General features: G+C 37.4%; 1 protein-coding gene across 6 annotated transcripts in view; it reads left to right on the top strand.

The window, feature by feature from the left end:
* Positions 1 to 19,654, top strand: part of NRF1 (nuclear respiratory factor 1) — a 140,677-nt gene that overhangs the window by 49,759 nt on the left and 71,264 nt on the right. For all 6 annotated transcript variants that reach the window (XM_032401586.1, XM_032401585.1, XM_032401583.1 and 3 more), the window contains exons 3-4: positions 2,054 to 2,168; positions 5,291 to 5,417. In XM_032401586.1, the coding sequence (XP_032257477.1) occupies positions 2,054 to 2,168; positions 5,291 to 5,417 (242 nt within the window). The remainder of the gene's footprint in view (positions 1 to 2,053; positions 2,169 to 5,290; positions 5,418 to 19,654) is intronic.

Genomic DNA, 19,654 nt, shown 5'->3' with positions numbered 1-19,654 from the left:
GGCCAAGAAGCCCGTGAAAAAAATGTTCACATTACTAATCATCAGGCAGATGCAAATCCAAACCACAATGAGTTGCTACCTGACACCTGTTAGGATCGCTCTTATCAAAACAAAGGATAAATATTAGCAAGGATGTGGAGAAATTGGAACCCTTACATGCTGTTGGTGGGAATATAAAATGGTGCAGCCTCTATGGAAAATGGTATAAAGGTTCCTTAAAAAATTAAAAATAGAACTACCCTATGATCCAGCAATTTCACGTCTGGGTACATATTCAAAAGAATTGAAATCAGGATCTCATAGAGTATTCACATTCCCATGTTCATTATTCACAGTAGCCAAGATGTGGAAGCAACTCAAGTGTCCATTGACAGATGAATGGATAAAGAAAATGTGGTATATGTATAGAATGGAATATCATCCAGCCTTTAAAAAGAAGGAAATCCTCGGGGCGCCTGGGTGGCTCAGTTAAGCGTCTGCCTTCGGCTCAGGTCATGATCCCAAGGTCCTGGGATCGAGCCCCGCATTGGGCTCCCTGCTCAGAGGAGAGCCTGCTTCTCCCTCTGCCTCTCCCTCTCTATCTGCTTGTGCCCTCTCTCGCTGTGTCTCTCTCTGTCAAATAAATAAATAAAATCTTTAAAAAAAAAAAAAAAAGAAGGAAATCCTGCCATATGCAACAACATGGGTGAACCTTGAGGGCATTATGCTAAGTGAAAGAAGCCAGTTACAGAGAAGGACAGATACTGCATGATTCCACTTTACATGAGGTATCTAGTCAAACTCATAGAAGGGTGGTTGCCAGCAACTGGGGTATGGGAATGAGAGTTGCTCTTCAACAGGTATAAAGTTCCAGTTATGCAAGATGAATAAGTTCTACAGATCTGGTCAACATTGTGCCTATCTTTAACTGTATTGTACACTTAAAAAATTAATATGGTAGATGTCATATATTAAGTATTCTTATCACAGTTAAAAAATAAAATACTGGAAAAAATGTATCAATAGGATTTTTTTTTTATCTAGCAGCTATTTATGATGGAAATGAAGGTTAAAAGCATTAATTTATTTTTTGACTTGATCTGGGGCTCTTTAGAGGAGTTTATTTAAGTCAAACTGATTATACTACTAAATAACATGTAGAGAGATCTGTCTAGATTTTCAGGGAGGCTTATTTTAATTGAGCCCCTTAGACCATATATAACATGTGCTAGTGTAAATGTGAGTAGGTAAACTTAATTTTCAAATAAGCCTTTTATAGGGTTTACAAATAAGGATAAAAGTGGATCGTCTGCTTTAAAAAGAAAAAGGAATGTCCTTGATATGTTGAGATTCCATGAATCAGAGACTCCAATAATTCCTTAGGATCTACCCTTTATTTTAATAATTAGTTTGAGGACAAGCCAGACCAACTTTTATTAACATTTTTTCCTTAGAGTGGGATAGTTTTCATCTTTTTCCTGCCAGCGTGCTTTCATCAGTTTAACTTTGTGGTCAACAACTCCATTTTAGGCACAATTCTCAGATATATAAGAAAAAATTTCCAATTAAGATAATATTCTTCCAGCTATTCCTCTTATGGGTGTTGTTACTATTTGAGTTCCAAGCATGAGTGATTATCTCTCTTCCTTAACTTGGCAGTGTCTTGGGGTAATGGAAAGAGGGGCACAGGGATGGAAATGAAATTTGAAATCTGTGATTCTTTTGGCAAGCTCTTCCTCTCAATGCTGCAATTTCATTTAGCACCTCTGAGAATATTGCCTTCACAGTATGGGCATGCTGGCAAAACACAACACAACATTATGTAAAATTTAGCTAGTGTATGGTGGGGAGGTGTTTAAGTCAGTCACTTTGTAGATTCCTTGTAAGTTTCATTGGTAAATGAAAATGATTTGTGTTGAACAATAGTGAACTATGTTGATAATATCAGGACCATTCTATATTTACTGAGAACATATTAGGAAATAAAGGCTACCTTTCTCGTGCCTTTAATTGCTTTCTGTCTCGTAGAGCTGACGGGCTTTGCCTGATCTCAGCACCCGCGTTATTGTTTCAGGTCCTGTGGGAATGGCTGCTGCCGCTGCAGTGGCGACAGGAAAGAAGCGGAAACGGCCTCACGTGTTTGAGTCTAATCCGTCTATCCGGAAGAGGCAGCAAACACGCCTGCTTCGGTGAGGGCTCCCTTCTCCGTGCTGTTGCTGTTCCTCCAGCGCTTCGTGGTGTGGACAGGCATTACTAGGTGCACCGAGGATACCGTCGGAGTCCTTGATGGCAGAATTAGACTTGAAAGTACTCTTGTGAAATCAAACACATGAAACTAGAAAGGATGAACAGATGTAGAATACCACATCATTTCATTCAGAGAAAATTTCTATGCCTGCACTGTGCCAGACATTGTTCTAGGCCTTGGGAATATAACCGTGAACAAAACAAATTCCCTGAAAGAGCTTATAATCCAGTGGAGGAAAAAAGAAAATAAACATATATGTAATGTGTCAAATGATGATAAGTACTATGGAAAAAAAGAAAGTGGAGTAAGGAAAAAAAGAAAAGAAAGGTTTGGGGGATGTAGTAGTTTCTCTTTTTTTATAGGGATGGTCTGGGAAATCCTCTTTGACAGGCAACCTCTGAATGGAGACCTAAAGTAAGTAAAGGGGCATTACTGATGTCTAAAGGAAGAGCTTTTCAGGCAGAGAGAAGAGCAAGAGGAAAGTTGCTGAAGTGGCATGGAATGTGATAATCATGTTTGAGGAATAGCCAGGGAAAGAATGACGGGAGATTGAGTCAGAGCAGTAGTAGAGAGCCACATTATGGGGTCATTGATCCAGTATAAGGGCTTTGACTCTTGTTCTGAGTGAGATGGGAAGTCAGTGAAGGCTTTTGACTAAAGCAGTGATATGCTCTGATTTATGTTTTCAAAGAAACCATAAGGCTACTGTGTTGAGAGTAGAATTTGGATATACCAGAATGGGAGCAGGGAGAACAATTAGGAGGTTATTGTAGTAATCCAGGCCAGAAATCATAGGATCTTAAAACCAATATCGCAGCAGCAAAGGTAGTAAGAGGTGGTCATCCTGGATGTATTTCAAAGTCAACTCTAACATGATTAACTGATGGATTGGATGTGGGGTGTGAGAGCAAAAACAGCAGGGAAGGGGACCTCAAGATTTTTGGTCTGATTACTGGAAGGGTTGAGATGACACTTACTGGAAGAGAGGAGCAGGTATAGGAATGAGTGAGGGTAGGGCAGAATCAGGAATTTGGTTTTGGACACATCAGGTCTGTGATACCTCTTAACCATTAAGTGGAGAAACAATAAGCAGTTGATACGTGAGTCTGGAATTCAAAGGAGAGATCTTGCTGAAAATGTCTAAGTCTTAGATCATGTCTAAGTCTTAGATCTTGTCTAAGACTGTGAGACTGGAAGAGGTCACCTAGAGAGTGAGTGTAGACTGAGGCCTGAAGCATTCTACCCTTTAGAGGTTGGAGAGATGAAAAGAATGAACAAAGGGGTCCAAGAAGCTACCAGTGAATCAGGAGGAAAATCAAGAGAGCAATACACTAGAGGGGCACCTGGGTGGCTCAGTCATTAAGCGTCTGCCTTTGGCTCAGGTCATGATCCCAGGGTCCTGGGATCGAGCCCCGCATTGGGCTCCCTGCTCCGCGGGAAGCCTGCTTCTCCCTCTCCCACTCCCTCTGCTTGTGTTCCCTCTCTTACGGTGTCTCTCTCTGTCAAATAAATAAATAAAATCTTTAAAAAAGAGAGAGAGAGAGCAATACACTAGGAACCAAGTGCAGAGAGTGTTTTAAGAAGGAGGGCATGTGATCAGCTCTGTCAAATGCTGCTGGCAGGTTGAATAAGATGCAAATTGACCATTAGATTTAGCAACATGGAGGTCATGATTGAACTTGGCAAGAGCATTTCCAATGGAGTGGGAAGGATGAAAGGATTGGGGTGTCTTCAAGAGAAAACGGGAAAAGAAGAATTGGAGAGCGTGAATATAGACCATTCCTTCAAGGAATGCTGCCAAATTTCTTGTTTGGCATATGGTCCTTTGCTGGAGAGTTTTTTCTGAAGAGTTTGTAGGTTGCACAGAAAGATTATCACGCAGGTATAATACACAGAGGACTTAATATTTGATGGTTGCACAAAATGCATTCATCTAGGATAAGAAATTTTGTCTATAAAATATTCCAGAAGTTCTTTTCTTGTAGTGTTTTAAATATTATATCCAAAATTTCTAGTTATTTATTAGAATGTTGAATCCAGATGGAGTGCCAGTCCATGCAAATGATATGTGACAAAAGCTAGAAAATACAGTTTATTTTATGAGGAAGATTATAAGAAACTGAAGGAAAAACCCAAAAAGTACTGATTGGAAGCTTTCAGCAAAGAGTTTATATGCCACCAGATAGGCAGTTCTTCTCATTTCCTTTAATGATGGGATAGGCCGGAGTAATTAGAATGTGTTATATATAGAAATGTCTTTGCTGTAAGGGGCATAGATGTGATAGTACATACTTTTGGAAAAGATGGCAAACTAGGTATGTTCACTTTGTTTCATTTGAATTAATTACTCACCAGTCCCTGGAAAGAGTAGACTATGTTCTCAGAAGGATTATAGAACGTAGAACTTTAAAATAATCTCCCATGATTTCAGAGGAAAAGCCCAACGTTTCTGTGTCATCCAGTGTTGATATATTTAAAAAAGCTCTTTTACTTTTTCCTCATTTGTAAAATATTACAGGACCAAGAATTGTTGTTTATATGCAATGAAAATCTAGAAATGACAACATTTTTGAAGTCGTATTTCTGGATAAAACTATGTCAGTGAGACATAAACAATGACTTATCAGTCAAAGAAATTAGAAGCAGGTCATTTAGGCCCCCTTCATTAAGCATGGAGATGATATGATAATGTCTACAAGAAAATGTCTCAGCAGTAGTCTTTATCGTTATTACAAGTTGCAGTAAGAGAAAACCCCTTTAGTGTTGCTAGGCTCAGGAAGAATTATAGTCTCCGTGTTCAGCCTTGTGTCATGGCTGTGTCCTGATGCAAACTTGTAGCCGACCCTTGTATCAGTGGGCTAGTCATTGGTCTTTAGGACAAAGGTATGCACATATTCCTGCTGAACAGGATATTCAAACTCACACTCCCCTTTTCACATTTTGGGTACAACAACGTATCTAATCAGAATAAATTGTCTCAAGTCAAAGTAAATTTTGTTTCTGTGTCACTGTAATTTCTCTCTTCTTTAACCGTTTTTATTCTCTTTTCATTCTCTAATTCAGGAAACTTCGAGCCACATTAGATGAATATACTACTCGAGTGGGACAGCAAGCTATTGTCCTCTGTATCTCCCCCTCCAAACCCAACCCTGTCTTTAAAGTGTTTGGTGCAGCACCTTTGGAGAATGTGGTAAGAAAACTCAGCTGTGTCCTCAAATACTCACTCTTGCTTTCTGTGGGTTGTTGTTTGTTCTTTTGATCCTCTGTCTAGTACAATAGCTATTACTTCTATCCTCCCCTCATCTGGGGGTGGGAGTGGGACTGGTTTTCAAACCATTTTATGTAGATCAAAATAAAAAGGATTATTTCTGTTTGTACTTACTATAACGACATATTCTACCCAAGGGGGGAAAGATGGTGTTATGTTTGTTAAGAAACCACCATCACAGGATTTTGTTGGTTTTTTTTTTTTTTTAAAGTTATTTATTTATTTATTTAGAGAGACAGAGAGAGTGAGAGAGTGAGAATACGAGCAGGGTGAGGGGCAGAGAGAGAAGCAGACTCCCTGCTCAGCAGGGAGCCCAATGTGGGGCTTCGTCCCGGGACTCTGGGATCATGACCTGAGCCAAAGGCAGATGCTTAACCCACTGAGCCACCCAGGTGCCCCAACGATTTTGTAAGAAAATTACTGATTTATGTTAGAAACAAAATGTGAGATAATTCTAAGATATAAACTTCGTGAGGCAAACCTCAGGAAGCATTTTACAGATTGTTGGTATTTGAGTTCCAAATTTAAAATCTCTTGCATTTCTTTGAAGAATTTATTTGACACTCTGCTTCAATTTTGAAATATAGTTGAATATTTTGATTGCCTATCTGTAGCTAAGTTTATAAAGATAGTATTTTACCTTTGTATACTTATACTAAGTGAACTACTCTTTCTCTGGCAGAAATAACTTTGAATCGTTAGTAGAATAATGGTCTGTCCAGATTTAGATTGCATTTTGTTTTTATTAGGATGGCGTTTATTAGCTAAAGGGACATTTATTGGATTTCTTCCATATCGAATGTAGACATTTCAGGAGTTTAGAACTGATTAGTAAGCAATTGAAATTTTGTTTGTTTTATTATGGGTTTTTTTTTTCACATACAAATGTTGTAGTTCTTTTTCAACATTTTTGAGTTTTGTTTTGAGTTTTGCCAAAAATTCCTGTGGCCCTAGAATTAGGGTGCATATTAGGACCTTTCCTTAGAAGAATATGGTAGAAGATTTTTAGTTCAAAATGATGCCTGACAAGCTGTCCTTAATGTCATGATGTTCACCAACATGAAATCTGGGCATGTCTTCTTTTTTTCAGTATCGAAAATTTAAAATAAGTTTACTACTACTAATAGTAATATGATCTGTGAAAAAGACTCATCCAGAAGACTCAGAAAAATACCTCTGAGAATTACCACTGAAAAGAGGGGTGCCTGGCTGGCTCAGCCAGTGGAGCATGAGACTCTTGATCTCAGAGTTGTAAGTTCGAGCCCCATGTTGGGTATAGAGATTACTTAAAACAAAATCTTTAAAAAAAAAACAAAAAGAAAGTTTGGGAAACTCCTGGAGTCTTCCATACATTATAAAAAGAAACAAACAGTCATATGATAAACTAGACAGAAAAAAAAGCAGTAGATATTTTTTCATTGACTGACATTTGATAAATACAGGCTGAAGAATAAATACCAGTAGAATTAGAAGCAGAATATGCCTTCCAAAACATTAAAGAGGAAAAAAACAAGTCTATATAAAAGATTTAAAAAAGAAAACACAAAGTATAGAACAAAGTAATAAAGTGAAACCAATTAATTCTGTTATAAATCATAAATATAAATGGATTAACTCCTTTGACAACGACAAAGATTTTCTTTCAGAGTGGAACAACAATAATCCAAACCAAAACCCAACTGTATTTAATTTATGTGACATACAGTGACTCACAAATATTCAAAGTAGCTGCAAATGATACCATTAAGAAAGTGAAAAGGCAGTTCACAGAATGGGCGAAAATATTTGCAAATCATACATCTGACAAATAACTTGAATCCATATAAAGAACTCTTAGAACTGAACAATAAAAAGACAACCCAGTTTTATTTATTTAGAGTGCGCATGCGCAGCAGCCAGGGCGGGGGTGGGGGTGCAGAGGGAGATAGAGAATCTCAAGCGGGCACCACACCTAGTGTGGAGTCCCATGCAGGGCTCGATCTCACCACCCTGAGATTACAACCCAAACTGAAATCAAGAGTTGGACACTTAACTGTCTGAGCCACCCGGGCACCCCAAACCCAGTTTTAAAATGGCAAAGAATCTGTCACTATTTGCAGATGACATACTACTATACTTAGAACACCCTGAAGACTCTGCCAAAAATCTGTTCGAACTGATAAATGAATTCAGTAAAGTTGCAGGATACAAAATTAATATACAGAAATCTGTTGCATTTTTATACATTAATAATGAAGTAAATTCTGCTTCTGAAACCAATATTGCACTGTATGTTAACTAATTAGAATTTAAATAAAAATTTGAAGAAAAAAATAATGAAGTAGCAGAAAGAGAAATTAAGAAAACAATTCCATTTACAATTGCACCAAAAAGAATAAAATACTTAGGAATAAACTTAACCAAGGTGGTGAAAGACTGTACTCTGAAAAAAATATACAACAACGATGGAAGAAGTTGATGACAACACAAATGGAAAGATATTTTATGCTCATGGATTGGAAGAATTAATATCATTAAAATGTCCATACTACCCAAAGCAATCTACAACAGATTCAATGCAATCCCAGTTGAAATACCAATAGCATTTTCATAGAAGCAGAACAAATAATCCTAAGATTTGTATGGAACCATAAAAGACCTCAAATAGCCAAAGCGGTCTTGAGAAAGAAGAATATAGCGGGAGGTATCACAATCCCAGATTTACATGGTTTTAATAATCAAAACGGTATAGTACTAGCACAAAAATAGGCACATAGATCAATAGAACATAATAGAAAACCCAAAATAAACCCACCATTGTATGGTCAATTAATCAGTGACCATGGAGGCAAGAATATATAATGGGGGAAAGATAGTCTCTTCCCCAAAAAATGGTGTTAGGAAAACTGGACCACTTTCTTACACCATACACAAAAATAAATTCAAAATGGATTAAAGACCTAAGTGTGAGACCTGAAACCATAAAACCCTTAGAAGAAAACATAGGCAGTGATCTCTTGTACATTGGCCTCAGCAAGATATTTATGGATGTGTCTCCTCAGGCAAGGGAAAAAAAAGCAAAAATAAATTATTAGGACTACACCAACATAAAAAGCTTTTTGCACAGCAAAGGAAGCCACCAAGATAACAAAAAGGCAATCTACTGAATGTGAGAAGATATTTGTAAATGATACACCTGTCAAGGGGTTAATATCCAAAATATATAAAGAAGTTACACAGCTCAACACCAAAAAAACCCAAACAATCCAATTAAAAAATGGGCAGAGGACCTGAATAGACATTTTCCCAAAAACCTACAGATGGCCAACAGACCTATGAGAAGATGCTCAACCTCACTCATCATCAAATCATCAAATCAAAACCACAATGAGATACCACCTCACACCTGTCAGAATGCCTAGTATCAAAAGGACAAGAGGGGCACCTGGGTGGCTCAGTTGGTTAAACATCCGACTCTTGGTTTCAGCTCAGGTCATGCATGATCTCAGGGTCGTGAAATCAAGCCCCACTTCGGGGTCTGTGCTCAGTGTGGAGTCTGCTTGAGATTCTTTCCCCCACCATACCTCCCCCCACTCGTATGCGCGCTCTCTCTCTCTCCAAAATAAATAAATAAAACCTTAAAAAAGAAAAAGAAATAACAAGTGTTGGTGGTAATGTGGAGAAAACAGAACACTTGTGTACTGTTGGTAGAAGTGCAGCCAGTATGGAAAACAGTATGGAGGTTGTTGCTCAAAAAATTAAAAATAGAAATACCGTACAATCCAGTAATTCCACTACTGGCTATTTATAGAAGAACATGAAAACACTAATTTCAAAAAGATACATGTACCCCTATGTTTACTGCAGCATTATTTACAGTTGCCAAGATATGGAAGTAACCCAAGTGTCCATCCACAGAGGGATGGATAAAGAAGCAGTAGTGTATATATATATATATATAATATATATATATATATATACATACACAGTGGAATATTACTCAGCCATAAAAAAAACGAAATCTTGCCATTTGTGACAACATATGTGGACCCTAGAGGGTATTATGCTAAGTGACATAAGTCAGACAAAGACAAGTATCATATGATTTCACTTATATGTGAAATCTAAAAAACAAAACAAAACAAAGCAGAAACAGACTCTTAAAATACAGAGAACGAATTGGAGATTGCCAGAGCAGGGTGGTAGGGGATCGGCAAATGGGTGAAGGGGAGTGGGTGGTACAGGCTTCCAATTATGGAATGAATAAGTCATGGGGATGAAAGGTACAGCATAGGGAATATACTCAATGGTATCATAATAGCATTGTATGGTGACAATAGCTATACTTGTGAGCGTAGCATATTGTATAGAGTTATCAAATCACTATGTTGTAATACCTGAAACTAATGTAAGTTGTGTTCAACTATACTTCCAAGTTTTTAAAAAATGGCAAAGAATCTGAATAGATATTTCTCCAAAGAAGATAGAGAAATGGTCAGCAAGCACATGAGCACTGATGATAGTCATTAGTTATTATGGAAATGAAAATCAAAACCAGAATGAGACCACTTCGTACTTACTAGGATGATTATAATCAAAGAGGTGGACAACAATAAGTGTTGTTGAGAATATGTAGAAATTGGAACCTTCCATACATTGCTACTGGGAATGTGAAATGATGCAGTTGCTTCAGAAAACAGTTAAGACGGGGCGCCTGGATGGCTCAGTCGATTAAGTGGCTGCCTTTGGCTCAGGTAATGATCGCAGGGTCCTGGGATCGAGTCCCGCGTCGGGCTCCCTGATCGGCAGGGAGCCTGCTTCTTCCTCTCCCTCCGCCTGCCTCTCTGCCTACTTGTGCTCTCTCTCTATCTCTCTGTCAAAAAAATAAATAAAATCTTAAAAAAAAAAGTTTGGCAATTTCTTAAAATCTTAAAAGTAGAGTCACCACATGACCCAGCAATTCTACTCCTAGGTTTACTCAAAAGAACTGAAAACAAAACTTATACACACAATGTCCATAGCAGCAAAACTTATAGATAAACCTTAAACACGATGTTCTTAGCAGCATTATTCGTAATAGCCACAAAGTAAACAACCCAAATGTTCATCAACTGATGAATGGATAAATAAAATATGTTATTATCCATACAATGGAGTATTATTCAGCAGTAAGAGGGAATGAAATACTGATTAAAAAAAACTGCAGCATGCGGGGCTCCTGGGTGGCTCAGTGGGTTAAGCATCTGACCTCAGCTCAGGTCATGATCTCCAGGTCCTGGGATCGAGTCCCGCATCCAGCTCCCTCCTCAGCAGGGAGTATCTCTGTCTCTCTCTCTCTCTCCCCCTCTGCCCCTCTCCACTGCCCATTCTCTCGTTCTCTCAAATAAATAAATAAAATCTTAAAAAAAAAAACCAAACTACAGCATGGATAAACCTTGAAAACATTGTGCTAGGTGAAAGAGCCCAATCACAAAAGACCACATGTTGTATGATTCCATTTATATGCAATGTCCAGAACAGGCAAACCTATGGAGTAGATTAGTCATCGCCAGGTTGGAGAGGTGGGAAGGAGGAATGGAAAGTGACAGCCAATTAGTATGGGTTTATTTTAGGGGGGATAAAAATGCTCTAAAATTAGATTATGATGATGCTTGCACAACCCTACATATATACTTAAAAAGGTTGAATTGTACACTTTATTTTTTTTAATTGTACACTTTAAATGGTGAATTGTATGGTCTGATATGCTGAATAATGACCCCAAGATATCCAGGTCTGAATCCCTGGAACCTTTGTGTGTTACCTTGTGTGGCAAAAAGGACTTTGCGGTGATTAGGTTAACAATCTTGAGATGGGGAGATTACCCTGGATTATCCAGGTACGCCCTACATCTAACTACATTGTCTTTATCAAAGGGAGACAAAGGGAGATTGAAGTAGAAGATATGTTGGTAGGAGTAAAAGGCTGGATGCAGGGAAGGGGTCAGGAGCCAAAGAATATAGGCCAGAAGCAACTAGACAAGGCAAGGAAATGGACTCTCCCCTAGAGCCTCCAGAAGGACCAGCCTTGCCAATAACCTTGACTTTAGCCCAGTGAAACTAAGAGAATTTCTGTTGGTTTAAGCCACCAAATTAATGGTACTTGCGGCAGCCATAGGAAACTAATATGTAGGGTATGTGAATTATAATCTCAATAAAGCTGTTAAAAATCTTAAAAGTAAAATAATAGGCAAAGGTATGTCAGACAAATACCTACAAAAAATAAATCATGGATCACAGCATTAATATCAGACAAAGCCAAATTCTCAAGACAAATGAGTATTAACTGAGAACCAGACGTAATTTGGTATTGATAAGTAGTATAAATTTATAATGAATCTTTTATGCCTCAAGTGACATTATAGCAAAGTGTGTAGATCAAAAAATTACAAATATAAGAAAAAACAAATGACAATGGCGAGAGGCTTTAATATCTTTGTCAGATTAAGGAAGAAAACAAAATAAGAATATAGGGATCTGAATAAAAGAATAAGGTTAATATAAAAGATATATGCTAGCATTGATACTGTATAAGGAGAGAATATGCCGTATTTGAAAAATTACATAAATGAATTATAAGACTTGACCAAATATTATTATTAGGCCCCAAAGAAAATCTTAATAAATTGTAAAATGCAGAAATTATACAGGCCATATGGTTTTTTTTTTTTTCAAGGAACTACTTTAATTTTGTTTTTCAGCTAGAACTACAAATCTCTCTTTTTAAAAATTGAAACATAATTAACATGCAGTGTTATATTAGTTTCAGGTATATAATTCAGTGATTCAACAATTCTATACATTTCTCAGTGCTCATCAAGATTAAGTGTACTCTTAATCCCATTTATCTATTTCAGTCACCCCCCGCCCCATGCTTCTGATAGCCATAGTTTGTTCTCTGTATTAAAGAGTCTAGTTTTTTTGTCTGTTTTTTCCTTTGTCCATTTGTTTTGTTTCTTAAATTCCACAAGGAGTGAAATCATATGGTATTTGTCTTTCTCTGACTGACTTATTTCATTTTACCCTTTACATACATCAATGTTGTTGCAAAAGGCAAGATTTCATTCTTTTTTATGGCTTAGTAATATTCCATTATATATTCCAATATTCCAATATTATAATATTCCATTATATATGTATGTATATGTACATATACACACACACCACCTCTTCTTTATCCATCCATCTATGATGGACAGTTGCTTCCATATTTTGGCTATTGTAAATAATGCTGCAATAAACTTAAAGGGTGCATATATCTTTTCGAATTAGTGTTTTCATTTTCTTTGAGTAAATACCCAATAGTGGAATTATACAGGCCATATTTTTGACCATGATACAGAACATTTTGAACTTAATATCAAAAGATAGACAGGAAAAAGTATTCAGCCACATAGAAATTTAAAAATACTTCTTAATTTGCAAACTATTTAGAAAATACAAAAGCAAAACTTAAAAGTTTCGATTTGAACTGGTACTCAAAAGACTATTCATTGCCTTAATTTTTTTTATATACAAGAAAGATGGAAAAGAAACCTCTAATTCAAGAAGGTGGAAAGGGAATAATAAGATGAGTCTAAGAAAAAAGAGACTAAGTAAACATGGGGAAAAAATGAATTTGTGAGCAGAAAAAGAATTGTTACGTTCAAGAAATGATCCTGTGTGGGCGCCTGGGTGGCTCAGTTGGTTAAGCGACTGCCTTCGGCTCAGGTCATGATCCTGGAGTCCCGGGATCGAGTCCCGCATCGGGCTCCCTGCTCAGCAGGGAGCCTGCTTCTCCCTCTGACCCTCCTCCCTCTCACGTTCTCTGTCTCTCATTCTCTCAAATAAATAAATAAATCTTTAAAAAAAAAAAAAAAAAATGATCCTATGAAAAGTCCAATGAAAAAGAAAAACTTCTAGCATGCTAGTTGAGGAAAAGGGAGAAGAAAGCAAATATATAATCTTAGAAATTAGATGAGTCATAGTTGCAGATAAGGAAAGATTGAAACTTGTAAGAAAATGCTGTACATTAATTCTGTTCTTACAAATTAAGAACCTCAACTAAGTGGATAATTTAGTAAGAAAATAAAATAACTAAAATATATCTAAACCTCAGTAGAACAATAAACAAAACTGAATAAGTATATCCCTCAAAGGGGACACTGCTCTGATTATTTTGGGTGACTTCTGTTAACCTTCAAGATACAGAATCTAATCTTAATATATCAGTAATGGTATTCAGAGTGGTATTAAGTAATTAGAACGCATTGTTTATCATAATCAGTATGCAATGTATTGCCCATAATCTCTTGTTAATAACAGTTAAGGAGATGATTTAGATGTCTGACATTTATTGAGTGCTTACTGTGTTCTAGGTATAGTTATAAGCACTTCGTATAATCTCATTTAATAATTTTAGTATATGTGCTGCCGCAGCGAGCACTCATTTAATAATTTTAAAACTGATACTTGCATTTTGTTCTCCTGCCTGAAGCTGTCATTAATCTTCCTTTTTGCTTTTCTAGCTGGAAGCTGCTGAGAAACTCTAGAAAAATTAAAATTCAATAGGGCTATTTATCTTTGAAATATGGATTTCAGATTCAAGATTGTTATTTTAAGAGTTTGTTGAAAGGGGATTGGATATATTACTAGGCCCTTTAATAGTTAATGTTGAATTTTTTTTTCTACTTTTCAGGGTTCTGTTTATTTTTCCATACTGTGTTTTGCCCATATTACCTTCTTGTCCACAATTGAGGTGTATAGCAAGGCACTGTAAACAAAATTAAATGGCTCACAACAAATGGGGAAAATGTTTTCAAATTAATAACAGCAATTACAACTTATTGAGTATTTTTAATGTACCTATTTTCTGCTAAGCACTTTATATTTATGATTTTTACTTAATCATCACAATAACCCTATGATATATATGTTATTATTTGTGCTTTACAGATGTAGAAATTTGAGGGTTGAGAGCTTAAGTATTTTGTTCAAGATCACACAGTAAGTAGCAAACTAATGATTAATATTCTTAATATATAGGGCTCTCAAAAATCAATAAAAATAAGAACAGATGAATAACAAAGACCCAAAGATATGTTTGAATATGGATTAAATATTAGATGATATTAAGGAATTCTGATATTTTTGTAGGATGTGATCGTTGTACTGTAGTTATGTATGAGAATGCCCTTATTTTTCCAAGATGCATGCTGAAGTATTTACAAGTGTTGCAGTGTCTAAAATATACTTTAAGTGGGAATGCCTGGGTGGCTCAGTCAGTTAAGCATCTACCTACAATCTCAGGGTCCTGGAATCAAGCCTGGGGTCAGGGTCCCTGCTCAGAGGGGAGTCTGCGTCTCCCTCTCCCTCTGCACTCCCCCCCTCGCCCCGCCCCGCAGCTCACGCACACTCTCTCTCTCTCTCAAATAAGTGAAATCTTTAAAAATAATAATAAAATAAAATATACTTTAAGTGGTTAGCCCAAAAAATATTGTGTGTGTGTGTACAGATGGCAGATAATTATGCCAAAATGTTGACAATTATTGAATCTGGGTGGTGAGGGTAGAAGCATTTATTTTACTGTTCTTTACATCTTTCTGTATATTTGAGTTTTTTCATTTAAATTCATATTTTCAAACACCCAAAGACAAAAGAGAAGACATAAATAGAAGGAGGAAGTACAAATGTCAAACAAAATTTTCAAAAAATAGGAATTAAAACAGAAAGCCACTTTACACAGTTTGGGTTGGCAAACATGAAAAAGATGTACGACTTGCAGTATTGACATATCAAACAGGCAGTTTAAATTGGTGTAATTTTTTAGAGGGCAGATTGGCAACTATATAAAATGTGCCCCAAATGTACACTTTTTAACCCAGCTTCCTTTTGAAATTTTATCCTAAGGAAATAATTTGTTAAATGAGCAAAGATGTATGTACAAGTGTATCAGTCACTGTACCCTTTATAGTATCTTTTAAAAATTGAGAATAACCTAAATGTTCAAAGATAAGGGATTAGTTAGATAAATGATGGCTCATCCAGAGATAGGACTGCTACACTGCCATTAAATATGATGACATAGGTCTTTCTATTAACATTTTCAGATGGAGATGATGTATTAAGTGAACAAAGCAAGTTACAGAACCGTACATAGAGTTTGGTCCTACTTTAAAAGTAAATCTGCATTTTATGGGCACCTGGGTGGCTCAGTTGGTTAAGCGACTGCCTTCGGCTCAGGTCATGATCCTGGAGTTCCAGGATCGAGTCCCGCATCGGGCTCCCTGCTCAGCGGGGAGTCTGCTTCTCCCTCTGGCCCTCCCCCTCTCATGTGCTCTCTCTCTCTCTCTCAAATAAATAAATAAAATCTTTAAAAAAAAAAAAGTAAATCTGCATTTTATACATGTTTATGGAATTGTTAAATGCAGAGGATTGTTGTAATTAACATTTGTATAATATAGCAGATTATTCTCAATAATTCTGACAGTAACCTTGAGATGTAGGCATATTATTATTATTTTCATTTTGCAAGAGAATACTAGCTCAGAGAGGTTAAGTGATTTGCTCCAGATTCCCCAACTTCTTTTATTTTATTTTATTTTATTGTTATGTTAATCACCATGCATTACATCATTAGTTTTTGATGTAGTGTTCCATGATTCATTGTTTGCGTATAACACCCAGTGCTCCATGCAGTACGTGCCCTCCTTAGTACCCATCAGATTCCCCAACTTCTGAATAGTAGAGCCACTGTTGAGATTTGGGTTCAAGGTGATGGAGTATTATATCCCACAGAGGTTTGTCCAGGGTATTAAATATGGGGTTTCAAATTTAATTCAATAATTCAAATTTAATTTCATTTTCTTAGTCCTTGCCTCTTTTTCTAAAAGGGAACAAATAGTGCTACCTTCCAGTTCTCCACAGTCCTGTGCATACTTACTACAGGTGTACTTTTATTTGTATGATTATTTGATTAACATCTATCCCCAGCTAGATTGTGAACTCTGAGACGGTAGGGACTGGATCTACTTTGTTCTCCATTATGCTCCCAGTACCACACATTGCCCCTGCCACAAGTAGTTAGTTGCGAATGAATAAAGCATCTTAAACATTTGTCAGCACTGAGCAATGCAGATTTGGTTTCTAAGTTCTAATCCTACATTGGATCTCAATTGAGACCTTGAGACATAAAGAACTGTGAAGTTAGCTTGTGTCATTCTTTATAGTGCTTGTCCCAGTTTGTAATTATACTTTTATTTTTATGATAATTTTTGTGTTTGTCTTCTCCACTAGATTGAAATATGCACAATAATGGGGCGCTGTGATGGATAAATTTGATTTCCATTTTGTCCCCAGCTCTTCCTTAGTACAGTGGCTAGCATATAGGAGATGAATAATTATTTGGTTGATGGCTGGCTGGCTGGAGGAACTACTAGGTTCAGAGATAACATACGCCATGTCTATATTTGTAACGTGATGGAGTGAAGTAACCTAAAACTAGCTGAACTCTCAGAAAGGGCCTTTGACTTTAATGTAGAATGAGATTCCCTTATTCAGAAACTCAAGGTTTCTTTAAGTTGCTTGGGATCTAGCCTCTCAGATCTAATAGTCTTTGAAGTTTTTGTTTGTTTGTTTGCTTTTTAAAGATTTTATTTACTTATTTGTCAGAGAGAGAGAGCGCACACAAGCAGGGGGAGCAGCAGGCAGAGGGAGAAGCAGGCTCCCCGCTGAGCAGGGAGCCCAATGTGGGACTCGATCCCAGGACCCCGGGATTATGACCTGAGCTGAAGGCAGACGCCTAACAGACTGAGCCACCCAGGCATCTCTCTCTGCAGTTTAAAACCTATGTCTTCTTAAGCCTCAGCTTTTTAAAACAAAACAAACAACAACAACAAAAAAAACAAGTTAAAAGACCTCCAGAACTCCATTGGGTGTTTTGGCCATTTTGAATATCCTTCTTAGTGAAGGTGTGGCTCCCACCTAAAAGACAGCATTATTTTTTTTTCTTTAAGATTTTATTTATTTATTTGAGAGAGAGAATGAGAGAGAGAGAGAGAGCATGAGAAGGGGGAAGGTCAGAGGGAGAAGCAGACTCCCTGCTGGGCAGGGAGTCTGATGCGGGACTCGATCCTGGGACTCCAGGATCATGACCTGAGCTGAAGGCAGTGGCTTAACCAACTGAGCCACCCAGGCGCCCAAAAGGCAGCATTATTAATGTTTATACAAGCTAATTCAATTTTGCCAATGGGTTGGTATTAACTAGAGTGGACATATATAACTAAAACCTCCACATTTGTGAAAACTGTTTTTAAGCTTTGATTTTTTGAGTAGTTTCCCCACATTGATTTTTCCTATATGTGGCTCGATGTCCTCATGTGTAAAATAAGGATAATACCCACCTCACTGGGGAGCAGTAGAAATTAATTAAAGTTGATTATCAGCCCCCTACATATGTTTATAGAGAGCTGGCATGAAAAGCATTGGCAAACGGTAGCTTGTTTTTAAGTTGCTGTGTCCCGAAGGCATGCTCTTGGCTTACTGCCTTGTCCCTCTTTTATAGGCTTGGTAGGAATAGGCCTAGAAATATTTTGTTGAGGAACAGAGAGAGAATTTCCATCCTTTTCCAAAAGAACTTCAGGAGTTTCTGGAGGTGGAGCTCTTTCCTCGGAGTCAATAATCCGTAGCATTTAGATGGGGATACACTGGCTATGGTTAACGAGTTCTGCAGGCGCAGAAATTAGTCACAGGCACAGAGGCGAGAGGTAGCTCTGGGGTTGTCACTGGCTTCTTGAAAATCATGCTTCAGTCTTTAATTCTACTTTCCCAGTAGATGAGTGGACTCTGGAGTTGGTTGTGATTTCTTGTTCTAAGTCACTCAGTTTTTTCTATAGGTTTTTTAAAATGTCTTCAAGTTACAGGAAATGTGGAAGCATATTTAAAAAAATAGTAAAGTAAAAAATACCATATGATTTCCTCATATGCGGAACTTAAGAAAGAAAACAAATGAACAAAGAAAAACACAAACCAGAAAACAGACTCTTAGCTATAGAGAACAAACTGGTGGTCACCAGAGGGGAGGTGGATGGGGGATGAGTGAAATAGGTGATGGGGATTAAAGAGAGTATTTATCATGATGAGCATTGAGTAATGTCTAGAATTGTTGAATCACTATATTGTACACCTGAAACTAACAGAACACTGTATGTTAAATATACTGGAATTAAAATTTTTTAAAAATAGTGAAGTAAAAATGTTTTTATTTACATACTCAACAAATAACTAACACTGTTAGATACAAAATATGAGATAAGGAATCCATCTAAGTCCTTTGAGGTTTCAAGGTCTAAAACTAGGGATCCAGGGGGCGAGAGGAAAATTGGAGGTCTGGACTGAGGCGGGGGAGAAAAGAGGCTGACCTTGGGGCTGGAGAGAGAACAGGGTGAAAGCCAACAGAGCTTTATGGGCCACAGCATGTGTCCTGGCTCAGTGCCAGATGTCCTTCAGGCTCATGGGTCTGAGGGCATCTCTGCACTGGGGCGTCTTTTTGTTACATATCTCAGATGACAACGTATTTTTAATCTCAGAGAAGCACACAGGTAAGAAAAAATGTTTTGATCTTTTCATGGCACCTTTCTGAAGACCGCTCTTTTCTCCAGAAAGGCTTCAGCTATACAAAAGAATTATGGTATCTTGTCTGGGACTGTTTTTGCAACCTGACTAAGGGCCCACTGATACTACGGTGGTAGCAGCCAATTCCAGAATCCTGAGCAAGCACATTCCGTGCCCAGAACTCTTAAGGGCTCTCATAAACACCCTAAACACTCCACCTCTGGCAATTACGAGAATGTTTGTTAATATATCATCTGCACGTGTCTGATATATGGGAACTGTTTCATAACACATGTTAAGTAATGATAGGGGTGTCACACACTAGTTGTGTATGGTATATATAAGAACGTAAGTGATCATTTGATTTTGTAGGAATTTAAAGGAGTAAGAATTATGGCAAGAAAACTTAGGGATTTTTCGTAAAGGGAGTGGAAATTGAGTTGGGCCTTGAAAGATGGATAAGTTTTTGATAGGAAGCAGAATTAAAGGCCCAGAGGTAGAAGAGAACTTGGCTCGCTGCAAAAGTTAGTGAGGAAACTGGCCAGCTAGGAG

The sequence above is a fragment of the Phoca vitulina genome, unplaced genomic scaffold (genome assembly GCF_004348235.1).
Source record: "Phoca vitulina isolate PV1807 unplaced genomic scaffold, GSC_HSeal_1.0 scaffold4, whole genome shotgun sequence".
Lineage (NCBI taxonomy): Eukaryota > Metazoa > Chordata > Mammalia > Carnivora > Phocidae > Phoca > Phoca vitulina.
The sequence above is the reverse complement of the archived record's forward strand: the minus strand, read 5'-3'. Positions and strand labels throughout refer to the sequence as shown.